This window comes from Stylophora pistillata, chromosome 8 (genome assembly GCF_964205215.1).
Source record: "Stylophora pistillata chromosome 8, jaStyPist1.2, whole genome shotgun sequence".
Lineage (NCBI taxonomy): Eukaryota > Metazoa > Cnidaria > Anthozoa > Scleractinia > Pocilloporidae > Stylophora > Stylophora pistillata.
Window position 1 is genome coordinate 13,677,405 of NC_142526.1, and position 19,037 is coordinate 13,696,441.

Here is a 19,037-nt window from a genome sequence, read left to right on the forward strand (position 1 = left end):
ATGTAAAACAACAGCTGTTTGTAAAACAACACCCTGTCAGAGTTTACCGTTAAGCCTGCAAATTTGGTTCAATATCATGTGAGGAAAAAAGTTTGATTTCTGATCGTACAGACAATTTTCAAGTTTGATTTGTGATCGTATATACAATTTTCATCTTATTTACACAAAACAAGAATTTTCATTTAAGAGATGATACACCAACAGTGAATGCCTTGTATGATTTCTTTACCTCCGAGCTGGGACTTTTCAGCCACAAAAGCTTGGCCAAGTCATCGCCATTAGTGTTGGACAACGCATGTTCAAACACCTCTACTTTTTGCATTAGAGTCAAATGGTCATAATCAGGCGCCATCTGATTGGAAAAGAGAATAAAAGACATTTAATCGAGTGCGTGAAACTCAGTTTATGCGTGACTTTCAATGGGTGGCGAAGATATTACAGTTCCTCAAGTAATAAGATAGTTCAATTGCTTGACGTTTTATTGGTGGAGAGTTATACAAATTGCTACACCCTTACGAGATAGACTTACTCTTAACATGATGCGGTGTTCTATGTTAAGGAGAATCTTTTTCTTTTCCCGATAGTCCCGGATGAGGGCGTGCAGAGTGTCACTGTGAGGCACCCAACCAATCAGACCAGAGTTTGTTGACAGTGGAATGACTGCATAACGCACAATTCTAGAAATAAAAGCGAAAACGAGCTTCACGGAGGTGTTACTTTGCATAGTAAATGTAAAGAAAGCTATTCAGTTTCACCGTGAACTGAAAAGACAAATAACCGAGCACGTTTTACCCCAAATGTCTCTTGGAAGTTTCTTGATCACCAGCCAACAGAGTGTTCACCAAACCAAACAGCTGCATTACCCTTTCGTCCTGCCGAAGATCTTCGTGACCTTTCAGCAAAAACATGAACTCGGAGCCATTACTCCCTACAGAACAAAGATGAGCAAGAAAGCAAGATCAATCCATAGACAGAAAGGACATAGTAATATAAACCACAAGTTTATCAGACGTCACCTAAAAAATGCTATTCTTAAATATCTTTGTTTAAATACAGGACATTTACCTGTAATAAACAGCTTTCTTGGCCTCTGTTTGGACGTAATGACGTTCAGGGAGGCATGAACATGTCTGATGTGTATCACAGGTTTGTGAGGTTCGTAGGTTCCCGGTACAGCCAGCTCCAGGTCCCGGCACATCAATAGTTTGGGAGACACGTACTGAAGCTCTAGAGAGGTTAACTGAATGAAGAAAAACAACGCATTATTGATTTGAAAGAGCTCTTGATTGTAGCTCCTTAGCAGGTTTCCTATGAATAATTAACAAACGGTATTACATGTAAGTTAACAACCTAAATCAACCTCAAGGCAATTTTAGAAGTGTTTCTTTGATTTCTCCTCCGTCTATTAAATTCGATAACTCTTTGGATTGGAAAAGTTTTAAACAGTACCTGTGGTAGTTGCTTGGAGATTCTTCTAAAGACCAAGTAGTACAAATCCCAGGCCTGAGTAAGATCTTTTACATTTCCGGATCGCTGATACTTCCTACACCACTCCTGAGCTTCCATGAGGTCCCGGCCGTAAGCCTAGATCAGATTAACCATGGATCATGTCAAAATGAAAAGATCTAATGCTAAAGGTTTGGTAGCTTTCATATGCGAGGCTAAAATACAAGCGAGAACACGAAGGAATGAAAGAACCTACATCCTAACGAACGAATAAAAACGCTTATGACCGACCAAACAACAGTTATTGACTGGGTCGATTATCAAGCCGTCTGTAAAGGATAAAAAGGAAAGAGGATCCACCACCCAGCCATCCAAGCTTGAATTGTGATCACGTAGTAAACATGATCTGGGCAGATATAAATGGACAGAGAAATAATACAAGCATAGTATCTTTGGCAAAGATAAAAACTAATAGGCCACTTTAGATCATATACGTTACCTGGTTAAACGAAGTTTCTTTGAGAGTCTGTGGTCCCCTCTCCATCATCTGATGCAGCGGTTCCAAAGCAGAAAACATTCCTTTTACATTGCCTTCGCTGAAGTAAAGCCTTGAAGCTTCTTCAAGCCCTTCATGCCATAACTCATGCCACAAGATGGCCACTCGAATAAGTTCTTCACTTACCTAAAATAATTGTATGATCAGGAAGAAACTAAATATATCTGATCCGACCCGGCATTCAGGTTTTTCATTATAACTGTATATTGATGCATAAGTTGAACCTGCCACAGGGGATACAAACAGTAACCGAGTTCGCACGTATTAATTACTTATCATAACTTCTTGTTTCTCTAACCGACTTATGACTGTGACCAGAAACGTTCTCAAACTACTATAGCCGCTTACTGCACAAACTTAAAACTGCTTTCAAACATGACCTGTACATACCATAACTGCTTGTTGTACGAGCTGTTGACTATGTTCACACATGTTCTTTAGAATCTGATTGGCTGCGTTGTGACGGGCGCTGCTTGCTGACTTGGAGGCTACAGTGAGTGGATAGATCAGGGCCTGGCCAAAGATATAACAGAACACTTAATTAGATATGTCATTTATGGACAGGTCATGACCTTGGATAACATATAATTTGTACTTATTTCTTTACTCGAGGGGTGTAACTATTGTATTAAATCTGCCCGACTTCTCATTTTCTTCTGAGATTTGTGCGCCAGCTAGATGTGTGAGTATGGGTTTTTCTCTTTTCCTATAATTTTCAATTTCATGATAAAAATCCCTGGATAACTACCGAACCGATCATTTAATGGGTTACCATTTAACAACTTGAGGATGAACCAAAAAGGATGACACTACATGGAGTTTTGACCTATACAATGAATGACTACAGCAGAGTCTCACTTAACCTGTGGATGATGTTTTCCAATATCTGTGAGCAGCTGATGAATAAGTCTTCCAACAAGTTGGCGAGGAGTATCAATCCTGGCGATCAGTTGCGGAATAACCTAAGAAAAGGAATAAATGAGTACAAAATAACAATAGACAAAAATACAGAGGTTAAAAGATTACAGAATGAAACATAAACAGGGCATCTGACTTGCGTTAAGATTTAAATCCTTACCTGAAGCCATGTGTCAATCTGAATTGTTTTTATTCCCTCCACGAGAGCTTCGTAAACCTCTGGCCAGTGACCATAATCAAACCACAATGTCAACAATCTGATAAAGTAAGAAACGTAAAAAGACGTAATATCGATGAGTGTCACTTCCTACTTCTAGTATCCAGGCATTTCAAGGCTTGGTCGCACTTAATTATTGAAAATTGAACTCATCCATACATCGAACGAACAAATCAAATGGGTAAAGTCAAAGTAATATATTTATTTGTAAAGTGTATGTGACCATGGTACTTTAAGGTCAGTGTTTTCAATCAGAAACACCCAATAAGGCTTCGAGCAACTGTCACATAGTTGCGCCAATTTCCCGCACAAAAATTTCAAAAGAAAATATAGCAAACAACTGCTGTCTCTTAAGCTTAAACCTTTTAGTCACCGTGCCTTTTTTTTCTTGTGCAGTTGTTTGTAACACGTGCGAGACAACTTGATTCTTACAACGTGAAAGCACCGTCGCCATCTAGTCATTACAACATTCGCACATGCGTTGACGTTTGACCGCTGTCTCACTTACACTAAGGACCAGAACCCTTACCTCAGAGTATCCTGAAGGGAATTGCCTTTGGACAGAGCGATTGACTTAAAGAACCCGTTCACTGCTGGCACCGCGTATGTGATTACTGGGTTGACTACCTAGAATAGATAATGTACAATTTGCACAGTATGTCACGTCTCAAGGAAAAACAAACATCTCCATTTTTAAAAAGATCTGCAGAGTCTCAGCTTAAACACGAAGGCGTGCTATAAAAGGAGCCTTACGTCCCACTGGACCATTTGTCAGTCAACCGACGTGTGATGTAGAACTCTTAGAGTCAAGTCAGCTTCAGCTACAGCTACTCCAAAGCAGTGAACAACGGGCGCATTCCTCAAAATTGTTTTATGTCTTCATCACAGTACAAGAATTTTTGAGATTTGTATTTCCTTTCTCCAATGAAAACTGTCTTTATTTGTGGCGGTAAATTTGAGATCGAAGTAGGTGGTTCGCACGTTACCTCATGCCACCATGGCTGGTGGAAGTAAACAATAGATATCTCATTAGCTCCTTTTGTTCGTCTACCAGCATTTAAATTTCACCCTTACGTCAACGGTGAGTGAGAAATGAGCCTAGGTCTTCCCGGGGAAGACATCCTTATATAGCGAGCCTTCGTGTTTAACACAAATTTTAAACCACTTTTCTTTTCAATTGACCTTATGAATTTACTTACAGATGAGGTGGACATTGGTGGAGGAGTTTTACATGCGTTTCCATTATTAGGGCCATCAGTTCCTGATGATTGTTGACTTTTGTAGTACAACACTGTTTCAAAATTCATGTAAGCCCACGCGTGCCATGCCTAAAGAAACAAGATGAGTTAGAAACAAAAAATAGTGCAGCAAGTCTCCATATTTTTGGATAAGGGCTCAAAACCTCAATGTCGTTTATACCAGATTCGTGTTTACTGGTGTGGCATTGGCAGGAAATTTGCGGTCACCAATCGATTTCTTCAAACAAATTCCAAACGTACCTTGTAGCAGTTTCTGTCATTTTCTGTAGCTGCAGCATAATATTGCAGGATTTGAGGTATGGATTTCTCGCTGTATCCCTCAAGAGCTGTTTGCCAGTCACCAAGCTTCAGGTAACATCTGTGTAAATTACAAACGTTGTGAAAGTGTAGTGTGATCGTTCAGATAAGTGTAGTCCTGAGAAGGACCGTTGTCGGGGAGTGGTGACTGACGTTTCGACAACCTGTGCAGAAGTCATCATCAGAGTCAAGTTGAATCATCAACTTGAAACGTCAGTCACCACCACCGACAACAGTCCTTCTCAGGACTACACTCACCCGGACGATCACACTACACTTCCACATGTAACCTCCGGGTTCAAACTATTTACTGCATTACAAACGTTCATGATCTAAACGTTGCTCAATAGAAACGGGAAACAATTATGGGGCATCAGTTACCTAGCAACAAGTTTGAGTAGCTCCTCCCTCTTCTGTCCATCATCAGTAGGTGACAGTGATGACAACGCCTGCTGGTGCAGCGTGTTCTGTACAAAATGCTGAAGATGTTTGAAAGCGTCATCCTGCAACAAAACAACAGGTTTCCTATTCAGATTTGCCTCGTTTATCTATCCTATACGGCGTACGCTGTTACCTTGAAACTAGTTCAAATGCTATTAACTTCGCTTCTCGAAAAAGTGTCTAACCTGTTTATTTTCTCTCCACATGTGCTTCATGTAAGCAAATGTGACTTGAGGATAAGTGGTTGGTAAAGGTTGATCAGCCTGTTTGGATGGGTCTGTTCCAAGCAGCATGACTAGAGTCTTGTGACTTAGAGCAAGTCGGCCACTCTTCCGGCACAAACTGGAGTACTTTAGCCATGACTTCATGTCCTCCTGTGGAGAGAGGACTAGGGAACGAACTTTCAGAATCTTTTGCCAGTCTTCTACGACTCGCTGACAACCCTGTTCAGAAAAAAAAAAAGATGAGAAACAACGTGATTGCTTCGACCGCCATATCAAATAAATCAGTTACACCTGTTTATTGAATTACTAGGATGTAAGAATAGAATCTTCCACACCCCCGTCCGCACCGTTGGGTGCACCACGGATAATCGGGATATAAAATATCTTCACTATATACTTACCTGTAGTCTGTTCCACCAAGTTCTTTTAATGGCTTCTCTGCGCTCCGGGACTAGCTTAAACTGGATAATCTCTTCAAGTTCTGATAACATCTGTACACTCACCATGGCCTGCATTGACAAACACACGAAAATGGCTTGAAACAACCACATCTTCAAATACCTAGTTTATTGGTGAAAATCTACTTACATAACCACAGTCCTTATTGGCTTAAAAAAGTGAAAAACTCATAAAACGAGGATGAAACTCTGTAATACGAATGCAAATTACAAGTGAGTTGTAAAACATACTTCATCTATAAACAACTTTTTCTACTGCCCGAAAACAACTAATTAGTCTACACGGAATAAGCAGTCAGATATAGAAAAAATGCAGTCCCCATGTATGAATGCTAACAATACAAATGAGCACCATACCCCATAAGCTCGGTTGTAGCTCTCGCCAGCTCGGGCTGTCAACTCTGTGTCCAACACATCACGTGCCGCGTCAATGCACTGATAAAGAACAAAACATCAGACAATTATGTAACATTAAAACTTGTTGTGAAGAATGGTTTAGCAAAGAACCAATAAATTTTTATTGAGGTTTTTTTCAGTATCAAAGTCATTTGTAAAAGGTAGGATTAAAAAGGTTTTTTGTCGATTATAAACCGCCATGTTGAGAACGATCGACAAGAAGAAGACAGTTACTTTTTTTTACAAACTCACAAATTTGTAGCGCCCATTAAAATATTTCTCAAAACATATTACAACGTAATTAACTCTAGAGGGCTTCCACTTACTCCTTGTGCCTGCTGGAAATGGTTTTGATGAAGAGCAAGGGCGGCTCTGTAGAAAGCTCCTTCTTGAGTCTCACGTGGAATCATACAGGTATATTCCTCCATACTGTCCCAGTTACCTACGTGGAAACAAATTGAGTTTTTGGATACAGCACACCTCCATACCTCCCCTATCGAGTATTTATCACAGCCTTACCCAGTCCCCAGGCTGCCGCGGCCGCCATTCTGGCCATCTGTTGTCTGATGTCATCGCTTACCACCGGCCACTTTTCAACAGCTACCTGGTGAAGCTCTCCCCTGAAAAATGACGACAAGAATAATTGTAATGATATAATTACAAAGATAACAAGATACTCCCCCACCACCACACAAGATAATCCCCCACCCCCCTACACACACCGTCTACTGTTAATGCTGTGAAGTTTTCTATTTGTTTGACGCAACGCTTTTTTATGTCAAAGAAAAACGTCTGCGGAAAACTTAAAAAAGGTATTTAAAACATGTTTGATATTTGAGTATGTTCAAGGATTCTACATATAATGCATCTGTCCTTGTCATTCTTGAGTTTCAAGAGAAAACAAAGTAACATTTGTGCAGGTATATTTTATAGGAGCGCAGAATCCGAAAGGCTGTGGTTTGATCGCTCATCAGGACTTCTTCCTCGCTCGCGAAAAGAAGAAAAACATATCCCTCTTTCTTGCTCTTATTTTACAAAAGAGCTTACACTCTGTCATACCGTCTGAACGACAGGATTTATCCTAATAAAATAGGACGACCAGTCATTATTTATCGCCCAAGGGGGGAGGGGGGAGCTGCTATCATATAAATTTAAGTCAGGGATTAAGAGACGGCGTGCGTATCTTAATTCAAATAATACGTGACGTGGTTCTGCGTTAACTTTGAAATTCTCTAAAAATTCGAGTGCAATAAAAAAAAAAAATAAAAAAAAATAAACCAATAAAATAAGGGTAACCAGCAACGAATTACCATTCGCCTAGCGCTTCCAGACATCTCATCCGTCCCAGGGAGAGGTTGATTTCATCAGGATTTTGAATCAGTTTCTTGTTGTAAGCTTCCAACGCTTGCTCCCAGTCATGGAGTTTCTCGTACCAGCGCTCCTTGATTTTCTGTCAGAGAACGTATCAAGTAAACAAGAAAAGTGGCGCACATTGGGTTGGCTAAGTCAATTGGTGCTTTTTAACTGCTTACCACATCTGCTCCGTGATTCTTCATTGCATAAACCAAAACGCCGTGGGCTGCCTGTGGTTGCTGCAGTTTGTTGTTTATGCTGACAGAAAGACGAAACACCAGTTACATTTTATACAAGCTGATAATCCAAAGCATACTAATCTTTACACTAACCCGAGAATCTTTGTAGCCCGAGATAAACCTATCAATAAGCAATAATTCAGCTCATTGGCATGACTTCTGAATTATTATAAGCCTGTGTCTCACAAGGACTGGGAACTACCGAATTCACGGATTTGATTGGCTGAAATCAATATTGAAAGCGGTCTAGATTTTCCTATCTAGACCGGCATCTAGACCGGTCTAGAAAAAAAAGGTACAAAGAATATAAAAAAATTGGCATATAAGACACAGCCATATAACAAACATCTTATCAACCGAGCTAGGTCGGTCTGTATGGGAGAATCTTGACCTCGGTCGCTGGTACAGACCTCACTGCATTCGGTCTGTACTGGCGACCTCGGTCAAGATTCTCCCATACAGACCTCCCGCTCGGTTAATAAGAACTAAGTATTAATTATTCCAGGACTCTGTTGATAAGTCATCGCATTTAAGAATGGTTCTAGTAATGATGATTCAGCCGTCACCTGATCAGAGCCTCCAGTGTCTCAGTAGTCGGTCCTCTGTGAAATTTCTCTTCTTTGTAATGCAGCGCTTTTGCATAAGCTCGACATTTCGAGGCCTGTTCACCTAACAGATCATTGTTTAAAGGCAGTGCGCCCTAGAAAAAAGACATTGCAAAAACGTAAATAAAGCCACGAGGAAGAAATATTGGAAGAGGCAAATAACATGATCCGTATAGTAACAGAGCAGAGTAGGAAATGAGGTAAATATCCGGCACCTTTTCCGTGTGCTCCATAAACTCCGCCAGATTAAGCAGGGTTTGGGTGATTTCTGGGATTTGACTTCCCAAGGCCATCTCTAAGTGTTTCACTAATTCATTCTGAAGTTCCTCGTGGAGCTCTGACCAACAAGATTCGAAAGCAACATTGAACAGGTCCCTGAGGAGTTCAATAATAAGTAAAAGGTGCATTAAGATTAGATGTCTGAGTAATAAGTGCCAAGAGAAAAATACTATGCAATAATACAAAGAGAAATTCAAGACGAACAGCCTCCGTACTTCATCCTGGTTAATTTTAGGGGGAACTTTCCAAGATCAATAACTATAATATCGTTTCACGCTACAACTTTGGCGGAAGAAATAAATCTTTGCAGGTGCCTAATAAGTGAAGGGCAAGTCTGTGGAGGTGGTAATACATAATGTCACTCTGCCTAGCGAGGGGAGGGTAAGTCTGTGGCGTTAGTAACACCCTATGTTATTGCACCAAGTACGAGGAGGGTAAGTCTGTGGCAACGGTTGTAGACACATTTACCTGGCAAGAGGAGGGTATGTCTGTGCTGTAGCCCAACATGACCGTAGCGCGGGTGAAGGTGATTCCTTTAGGAGTTCCACACTTAGCCTTCTCAACCATTCCATCCAATCATCCTTTGACACGCACCTTGATGCCCCCCACGCCTACGAAAAAAAAAAACAAAACAAAACAAACCAAGCAATATCAGATTGTGCAAAACAGATGATTGCAATTTTTCCAACAGAGTCCAAACTGTGGCAGGTATACTTGGACTCAAGTAAGGAGCAATCCGCGTTTCTGTTGCCAAGTATTCATCTGTAAATGAGACATCACTCGAGCTTTACCTTTCAAATGAGTATGGAATGGTAAATATTACCCTTTGAAGACTGTCTGCCTTAAATGTCAGTTTTTTGATGCTTGCAGCTTCAATAGCTGCATTGGTGGCGGAGTCATCTGCCAAGTTTCCTCTACCAGCCTTTTGCCGGCGAGACAACACTTCGTTCTCCCAATCCAACAGAAATGGGCTCTGAAAAAGGAAAGGAATCAATTACCATAAACCAAGACAACACTTTGTTCGCCCAAACCAACAGAGATGGGCTCTTACAAGGGAAAGGAATCAAGCATCATGTTCTCCCAACGCAACAGAAGTGGGTTCTTAAAAAGGAAAGAAATCGAGTATCATAAACCGTGACAACACTTTGTTCTCCCAATCAAACAGAAAAAAAAGGGCTCTTAAAAAGGAAAGGATATGATCACACAAAGCGTGACAACATTCCGTTCTTCTTATCTAAGGGGTGGGAGCTTTTAAAAAGAAAAGTATCCAGGTCACACAAAGCGTGACAACACATCATTCCTTTTATCGAACGAGAATGGGCTTTTAAACAGAAAAGAATTCAATTCACATAAACTACAAGAACAGTCCATTCTCTTGATCTAAGCATAAGTGGGCCTTAAAACAGTAAATGATTCAAGTCATCAATACCACCACAGTAGATGTTTATTCCAATTCAACGCAAAGAGCTTTTCAAGAGAGAAGTGAGCAGCGATTACTTTTACTAACAGACCTGAAATTTTTCGGATCCATATACTAACCTTTACAATTTTAGTGATCAGAATGTCATAACGTTGATGCTGAATCCGATGTCTCACGATTACCTTCAATTTTTGTGCACAAAGATTACAAGTCAGTGAGGAGCTGAGATACTTGGTCATAGAAAAAGGTCATTTAATTAATTTTGCGATGATATAAGCAGCTAAACAAACCTTATGAACCGTGGGGATGAACGTAGAATATTGCTTTCCTAACTGGAACACCAAAGAACACAGAGTATCCATAGCTGTACCGCGTAGGTCTGGGCATGAGTCTAACGTCCTCATTATTGGATGGATGATTCGTGAGGCAAAGTCAGTGAGATCTAGAGATTCACTGAGACGATCTAGAGTCTCTAAAGCACATCTGTGTAGAGAACACGGCTTGATTGATATTCAGCATTGATAAGTCTAATGTAAATATATCCAGTACATGAAGAGCTCAATAACTAAGTAACTGCAACCATTAAATTGTATCATTCATTTTGAATGTGAATGTCAATGCTCCCATTTTGGACAAAATTTATCGTTACTGTTACTATCATAATTTACTGTGAAAACTCCTGGCATAATTGAACCTCCTCGCATACTTGATGCCATTCAAGAGAAATAGTGTCGAAAAATAATAAGGAATTATTATACGACTCGGGCAGTCAGAGGGCCAATAACTAAAATCAACCAATCAAAATGCTCTATTGCCGGTCAATATTCTCTCAGTATTGGACCTGGCACTGTCCCGAATAATCCCGAATGATACCGCACTTGTGTCCCTTTGAACTTCAGCCGTATAATAAATCTCTTATCAACCAAGCTTGTTCGGGACTGTACTGGAAGAATATCGGCGCTCGGTCCGTACTGTCAAGACCTCGGGCAGATATTCTTCCAGTGCGGCCCTCGCGCTTGGTTAATAAGATAAATATATAAAAGTCGACACGATTCATGCGCTTACCTTCTGACAACGAGCGGGATGTCAGATGAATCAAACAGTTTGACAACAGGTGGGACAAGGAGATGGAGATAGTCATCCAGACTGGAACCAAACATCTGAAGAGCATTTAATAGCTGCAGGAGAACAAAAATGCTTGGTTATGACTGACTCATTCACGATCCGTAGAGACACCTACAGAACAAGGTTTATGTAAAAATCATTGGTATTTAATTAAATACTACGCTCACAAAGTGTATTAAACATAGGAGAAAAGTATTGTTTACGCTGCCCTGATAACTCGGCCACCTTGAGCATTCGTCCATGGCTTTTCGACAATCTCGCCAGCTATTGAACACGACGACGCCGGCTACAGGAAATTAACGCTTGACTAAAGTGCTCATTTCATAAAGCCGATGCGGAACGAGTGGCGCCTTGCCGCGAACTCCGGCCCCCTTTTTCCCTTTAATCTCCTGCCGCGGGAAGAATTTTCTCCTTCTTCCTAGAAGTGAGCTGCTGTGCACGCGAGCGGTAAGATAAGTTGGCAATTTAAGGAACGAGTTTGAAGCACATTTATACAAATTTTATGGCTAATAGTATACTCAGTGTTGCATGTTTAATTGAAAGTACATTGAACACGAAATTATAACATTGTTGGAAACTTTGAGTAAACGCACAGCATTAAACAATTTTTGCAATAATTATTGATCATTACCTTTGTCGTGACACTCCTTTGAGAACTGTTGTCATGCATGAACACTTTGAGTATCTGGGGAATTATCTGCGGCAAGTAGATCTGAAAAGAAAAGTTACGTTTCTTGGGTTCACCGTTTATAAATTGGCTGATTTATTGAATTCAGTCTCACTACAGAAGCGGCAAGTGGTGAGTATGGTTGCTTTGAAAAACAATAATCATCATTAGAAATAGAACGCATTTCGATTTAGGGATGTAAAACCAAAACCACAGCTTTTACAACAGCCAATCAAAAGAAACAAAAATACCTTCAGCAACAAAACCAACACCAAACAAACTGCCTAAAACGCTAGAAAACGCGTGCGACCATGTCGCAGGTTTGTACCTGATTGGTTGAGGGAGTTGATGCGTAGTAAAGCAAAACCAATGCAATCTCGGATCACTTTCGACGCTTAATTGAAAATGGCTCTATTCATTTATTCCAAAAGACTTTAGCCATTCTTTCAGTCATTTGAAAACGTTACCTTGAACTCTCCTCCTAAGGCTGTAACTATCTGTTCTACCAACAGTATAATGGTTGTCTGCATTGGACTGTTAAGGATCCAATATTGCTGGAAAATTGAACACCGTTAATACTTAGCTTCTAAGAAACTGGAGTGTTACATAGCTTGCAACAACAACTGTTATTCCATGACTCCTTGATGACGGAAGTCACTAATACATGAGAGAACAAGTCCAAATTTACAGCAAACTTCCACTAATGTACAAACATCGTTTATCGGTCACATCGTCGATAACCAATTCAACGATACCCGTTAGTCAACTCGCCGACAACTTTGGTCAACTCGCCGACAACTTTGGTCAACTCGCCGACACCACTCGTCAACTCGCCGAAACGAATCTTTGTGACTCGACTTGTTACGCTGAAAGCGCTGTTTACGTCCTCTTGGAAAAAAGTTAAAATCGAGCCTTTCACAACAAAGGTAACAGTTTTGGATGAAAACTCACCGACACTTATTATTATAATACTCGATTTGTTAATTGCTAAATCAACCACACCTTGATCAGACCAAGTATTTCATCCAAGTAGTTTCTGATATGTTGCTTGACAATTGAAATCAGCACTCCTAGTTGCTGAAGTACAAACTATGGGGGAAAAAAACAACAAATTGTGAATTAAATGATGCTCTTGATATTGATTGACTGCAGTTATCCAAAGCAAAGACTTCCAAAATTCACAAACCTCTCGAAATGATGAATCACAAGTTCTAATGACATTCAGAAATGAAGGCATAATCTGAAAATACAAACAAACATAAAGAATACAATAATAACTAATAATTCCAATAACTGATACAAAATCCTCTGTATTTCAATCAATAATCATTTGAAATATGCAATAAGGATTACTGATTTTACCTGAGAGAGGTAAGTCACACACTTCATTCCAAGACTCTCAAAAATAAACGTCACAGCCTGCAAGGAGAAAATAATAAAAATAATACCATTGAAAATTGACGAACAATAAACATCTACATTAATTACCTGCATAGGCAACAATACAACACCCCCTCCACACACACACTTCTCGGGCAACCCAAACGCGTTTGTTTATTTATTTATTTATCTATTTATCTATTTATTAACTTGGCCAAACAACAACAACCAAAATGATTAAATAAAAAAAGAAAAAAAATGACAATCAATGACAACAAAAAAAAATGGCAGGGATACTGCAACAGCGTAGCATTTGACCGTAATCCTTGGCGAGGGGGTGACGAATTTGAACCTTGCCTGGCTAAGTTGGGGAATTTGAATTGGGAATGTCAAGTCTTTCAAGAACACAAGTGTCATTTCTTGAAATATGACGTAGGTGCTTTAAGGCAAACACAGGTAGTTCATTTTCACACGCGAAAGTTCAAATGCCCGGGGGATTGCCTAGGAAGGGGATGTGGAAGCTTCGAAATGACCAACGCAGAAGGTGTACTTCACTCAACCCATGAATTCCTGAGAGTGACTGGTGTCTAATTTCTCTTCACAATATCGTCATTGAGGTCACAAGAAGAAAGGAAACAATCACCAACTTAATAAACTCTCGATTGTTACAAATAAGTCTCCTTGTCAGCATATTGAGAAAATGTCTAAAGAACTCCACAGTGAATATGCATACTGACGTTAGGGTGTAAAGGACAAAGACTCCAGTAAATGGAAATTAAACTGATTGGCGCAAGTAAACTTGTTTCATAACTTGTTCATGCAGGAAGACATTGTTATAAAATTTGATGTCAAATGTCGTGTTTTCATCCAGTACAGTGTATATGCCATGCTAACAATAATATGAAAATCATGTACTTGAACTACGGTTAAGGAAACGCATATGAGAACGATCTTCGCAGTAAGGAGCCGTACTTAAGCAGTAGTGAAAATGAGACCTGAAAAAAAATTCAGGCCTGTACGGGATTCGAACCCATGACCTCTGCGAAACCGGTGCAGTGCGGTGCACCGGTATGAGTGTATGTGTACTTAAGGTCTTATTACATGTACGTGTACATGTAACTACCAGGTTAGAGGATGCTTTGAAACTATTGAAATAAAGTTTCTGTAGAATGGAAAGTGTTGTGATCTTGGTTTAGTCTAGTACAGTACCTGAATCACCATAGTATGGTGACTAGACAGTGATAAGTCCCTGACAATCCTCATAAGAGCAGACACGGCCACTGCAGGGTAGAACTCCTCCAACTGAACGCTGCCCATGGTAACTGACATTTCACTTGTGCTGGTATCAGCTGCAAATGTATAAAACACAAATTAATGAGACGGTAATGAATTTGAAAAAAGGCATGCAAATTAATTATGTCATAAAGCTACCTGTACATATTAAACATGTTTTTATTATGTTTTCAAATCTGACCTGCTTCGTTATCTGTCGAGTCTTTGGCAGAGTTCCCACCTACGAGCAGCCCTCCAGTCTGATTCAGTTTATGTTTATAAGGATCAAGCGCTCCCAAAAGTCCAAGCACTCTGATGGCCTATACACAAACAACAAATGGGTGGGTTCAAAAAACTAAACCATTGGACACTAGTTGGAATGAAGTCAGCTAATATAAGTGTTGCAGAACTACATACACACCTCTCGCCTTACTCCAGGGGCCTGTTCTGTTTTGAGGAAGTTCAATAAGACTTCTAAAAGGTTAGGGTACTTCCTGTATGGTTCTACAACATATCTAAGAAATTCAAAGGATAGAATTTCAATATTGCTTTCAAATTGATGTCCATGTTCACTTCAAGTGATGAGATTAAATAGAGAATACACATGGGCTTGATATGATATTATAATTATGAATTTGGATATGATATTTCTCTTTGAGTTGAAAAGAAGACAAGAAATTCCATTTCTATGCACACCCATGTATAATTCTGTTAAATATAAAAACACTACAGGTCTTTACTGGCAAGAAAATTCAACAAATTTAAAGGCAAGTGACATATCAGCAGCTGATCGGCAAAAAAAGAAACACACAAAGTTATTGTAATATGTTACATGTGTTTAGTAAAGGCCTTTCTCAGGGCTGGAAATAATTGTTATGAATCTCTGTAGTCTAAATCAATAATAAAAGGCAGTTATCAGAGGAACAAGTTTAAGTACAAAGCTTACCCAGTACTCTCTACAAGCTGACCAAGAGTCCACAGAGCAATCTGTTGGTCAAACACATTCATACTGATTAGAAAAAAATTAAAATGTAGCTATAAATGTACTTACATTTATTTAGTAGAGCTGTTGCTAATTTTTGTAGATAAAACTGTTTGGAGACTACAGCACAATCATACTATTTCATAGGGTTATAGGCTGATCACTTTGAAGCTTCAATATCCCCCCCCTCCCCGACAACCCATGGGATCTTTAGCATTATCTGTGCACAGGCAGTGGGAAATTGGAACCTTGCCTGGCTGGCTGTCTGGGGTGGGTTATTTGAACCAGAAGTGTCCAGTCTTTCCAGCCAAATTCAAGTGTTTAGTCTTCAATTATGGAGGTGTTTTTGGTAAACAGTTCACTTTTGCAAGCAAGTGACTCAGAAAAAAAGGTCTACAATGACTAGGTTTTAAAGCTTGGTCAATGTGTTGAAAGTCATGGTTGCTGAATTGCCTCTTACCCCCCCCCCCCCCCACAAAAAAAAAAACTGGGTGAGGCATCTAAAAGCAATTTTGACCCCAAGATCAGGAATTTGAACAAAGCAACCGTCAAAATTTTAAATGCCCAGGGAGGAGTGGGGGTAGATATTGAAGCTTCAAAATAATTGACACATTATTTATCAGTGTTACTCTTTACAGGCGGACGTAACCAGTGAAATTTACCAAATGTACTACGTCTTATCAAACCTAAATCACTTGCAATTCTTAATTATTCTTACTTATTCACTTGCAATCGCTAATTACTACTTACAAGTCTAAAACGATAAAAGCTTAAAATTCTAAAAAAACAAGATGGTTCTCTAATATCGTCTAATTATTAACAGTAATTATACTTAAAATCTTCCTCCCTTTTGGTTAATGTTTGAGGGGAGATACAGTCGAAATCAAGGTGTAGCAAAGCCTTAGATCGTCTTTCCATAATCGCATATTTCTTAACATTGTCAATATCGTCATTAAGTTGAGGAACCAACGTGATCCAAACTATTGCTCCTCTACGAGCTACAGAGTTCCTCGTGTAGTAGGTGTTAAAACGAGGGACATCAATTTTCAGTTTCTTCTTAAGTTGATATCGCTTGATGTTATCATTGTTCTTAATAATAGCTGACATAGCGTCTAGAGTCAGTCATAAGTTATGGATTTTATACATAAGCTTAGCTAAGCTAATTTTATACATAAAGGCAAAAGGGGACCAATTAGCCTTTTTCATAACATCAGCATTAGTCATCTCCCAAGGTAGCTCAAAGATAATTCTCGCAGCTCTACAATGCAGTGCTTCTAATGCCTTCAAACCCTCCTTATTTCTGAGACCTCCCCATACTGATATTCCATATACGATCGACGGCATAATAACTCTGAAATACAAGTCTAATAACATATTCTTTGAAAGAAATTTGCTACGTTTTAACAAGTTTAACTTATCAACAAAGCCTTTTTGAACAACACTAACATGTTTAGACCAATTTAGTTGATCATCTATCAATACGCCTAATAGACGAGAGTGTGTAACCCATTTGATGGTGTGCTGGGCCAATGTTAACTCTTTCAATGGGCCAGTGAATCTTCCACGATGGAGGATCATTGCTTCGCATTTCTTTGGATGAGGCACAAGGGAGTTTGTTTTGCACCAGTATAGAAGCTCTTCTAAACCTTTGTTAAGTTCAGAAATTACTGTGTCGATAGAATCGCCAATGCAGTATAGGGTAGTATCATCAGCATACATGTAGGTTGTCGCAGTAGTTATAGCTTCAGGTAAATCACTTGTGTAAAGAGAAAATAAGGTCGGTCCTAGAACGTAACCTTGCGGTATTCCAGATTTAACAGTGTTGAGATCTGATGCTATACCATTTAGGACAGTATATTGTTTTCTATTGTCAAGGTAACTGCGCAGCCAGACGAGTAGCACTCATTAATTCCAAAATAATTTCCTAGTTTACGTAATAGCACATTATGGGAGACACAGTCGAACGCTTTCTGGAAATCTACCAGCACTATACCGACAACTTTATTTGAATCAATGGCACTCCTACAAACTTCTGTCATATCTACTAACAACAGTTCTGTAGAATATCCTCTCCTGTAAGCCCATTGTTTGTCTGTAATTAATCTATTTTCAATAAACGCATGGTAAATGATCGAATCAGCAACAATGGATTCAAGTATTTTGCTCGGAACACTGAGAAGAGATAGGGGGCGGTAATTTCCGATTTCAGTCTCCTCATCCTTTTTAAAAACAGGATTGACTCTCGCAGTCTTCCACTGGCTAAAGACGTAACCATCTTTCAAACTCATATTGTAAAGGAACATCAACGGGGTTAGCAGTGCATCTCCAGCTTCCTTGATTATTTTCTGTGATATGTCGTCGGGTCCTGTCGCTTTATTTGTTTTGAGATTAGCTAATTTTCCCTCAATGGCCAAAGACGATAGTGCAACGTTATATTGACACTGGGAACAATCTTGGTTGACGTGGCCAGGTCAGATAGATGTTGGGGCTGGAAACTGCCAGCCAGTTTCTGTCCGATGTTAGAGAAGAAATTATTGACTAGGTTTGATTTCTCTTTGTCATCAACTGCGAGCAATCCATCCTCTCTTTTCAATGGACCTATCGCTTTCCTTAATTTAGAGTTATTCGCCTTTGTGAGCAGTTTCCAATACTCTGCAGTGGTTTTGACATCAGCTAATAGATCTTTTAAATGTTTAGCCTTGGCTCTGCGTATATCAGCTGTGATTTCACTTCTAAGATTCTTATATGCAGCCCCTTTTCTCGGATCCTTTGTCCGGTTTGCCTCTTTGAATAATTTAAATCTGCGATTCATTTTGTGCTAATTGTGTTGTTAATCCACGGAGCGGACATACTTCTCACTTTCACATCCTTAAACGGGGCGTGAGTTTTGCATATATCTTTAAACAATTGTTCCCATCCCCAGAGCACGTCGTCTTTGTGATGAAAAATTTCCAAGATATGAAAAAGGAATCTTTTCAATATCAGCCTTAAAATTCGTTGCATTAAAAATTTTAAAATTTCTGGTGCGAATAATCTTCGGCGGGGGTCTTTTGCTGCTCAATTTAAGCGTAGCATACACCAGGCAATGGTCGGATATTCCTAGTGGCATTACTCCTGTACATCGCACAACATCCACCTCGGTGGTAACAATAAGGTCAATCAGTGAATTGTGGAATAAGTTATGCGAGTTGGTTCAACAATAACATTTTGCATATTAAAATCTTCGAAAAGCCTCAGCAAATTCTTCGTTTTAGATGTAATTAAGGTGGAGCCAGGATTGTTTTGGGCTTCCAACATGCAGCAGTTTAGGTTACCAAGGACAAAAATATTATCTGTTTTCAACCAGGCTTTCTCAAGGACGCCGTAATAGTTTTCAAAGAAGTTCGGAGTTACGAGTTCAGTCGGTAAACAACTGAGAATAAAGTAGTGTGGGCTGGGAATTTCACCTGTATCCATATAGCCTCAATATCTCTGATTAATAAATCTTTACGGTGTACAGCCGT

At 39.6% G+C, this 19,037-nt stretch overlaps 1 protein-coding gene across 1 annotated transcript in view; it reads right to left on the minus strand.

Annotated features, from left to right (window-relative positions):
- LOC148725110 (serine/threonine-protein kinase mTOR-like) overlaps positions 1–16,641 on the minus strand; it is a 19,422-nt gene extending 2,781 nt beyond the window's left edge. The window contains exons 1-37 of the mRNA XM_088731445.1: positions 16,367–16,641; positions 15,499–15,561; positions 14,974–15,067; positions 14,755–14,872; positions 14,490–14,629; positions 13,263–13,319; positions 13,087–13,140; positions 12,903–12,989; positions 12,368–12,454; positions 11,865–11,945; positions 11,174–11,286; positions 10,399–10,591; positions 10,228–10,290; positions 9,512–9,661; positions 9,157–9,299; positions 8,625–8,784; positions 8,371–8,504; positions 7,745–7,823; positions 7,523–7,662; positions 6,732–6,832; positions 6,539–6,654; positions 6,174–6,251; positions 5,760–5,867; positions 5,320–5,577; positions 5,075–5,196; positions 4,637–4,754; positions 4,337–4,465; positions 3,667–3,764; positions 3,081–3,177; positions 2,866–2,964; positions 2,393–2,515; positions 1,946–2,128; positions 1,450–1,584; positions 1,066–1,240; positions 793–928; positions 530–677; positions 230–352 (exon numbers count right to left, since the gene is read on the minus strand). Of these exons, the coding sequence (XP_088587571.1) occupies positions 230–352; positions 530–677; positions 793–928; positions 1,066–1,240; positions 1,450–1,584; positions 1,946–2,128; positions 2,393–2,515; positions 2,866–2,964; positions 3,081–3,177; positions 3,667–3,764; positions 4,337–4,465; positions 4,637–4,754; positions 5,075–5,196; positions 5,320–5,577; positions 5,760–5,867; positions 6,174–6,251; positions 6,539–6,654; positions 6,732–6,832; positions 7,523–7,662; positions 7,745–7,823; positions 8,371–8,504; positions 8,625–8,784; positions 9,157–9,299; positions 9,512–9,661; positions 10,228–10,290; positions 10,399–10,591; positions 11,174–11,286; positions 11,865–11,945; positions 12,368–12,454; positions 12,903–12,989; positions 13,087–13,140; positions 13,263–13,319; positions 14,490–14,629; positions 14,755–14,872; positions 14,974–15,067; positions 15,499–15,561; positions 16,367–16,641 (4,578 nt within the window). The remainder of the gene's footprint in view (positions 1–229; positions 353–529; positions 678–792; positions 929–1,065; positions 1,241–1,449; positions 1,585–1,945; positions 2,129–2,392; positions 2,516–2,865; positions 2,965–3,080; positions 3,178–3,666; positions 3,765–4,336; positions 4,466–4,636; positions 4,755–5,074; positions 5,197–5,319; positions 5,578–5,759; positions 5,868–6,173; positions 6,252–6,538; positions 6,655–6,731; positions 6,833–7,522; positions 7,663–7,744; positions 7,824–8,370; positions 8,505–8,624; positions 8,785–9,156; positions 9,300–9,511; positions 9,662–10,227; positions 10,291–10,398; positions 10,592–11,173; positions 11,287–11,864; positions 11,946–12,367; positions 12,455–12,902; positions 12,990–13,086; positions 13,141–13,262; positions 13,320–14,489; positions 14,630–14,754; positions 14,873–14,973; positions 15,068–15,498; positions 15,562–16,366) is intronic.
- Positions 16,642–19,037: the final 2,396 nt, after the last annotated feature.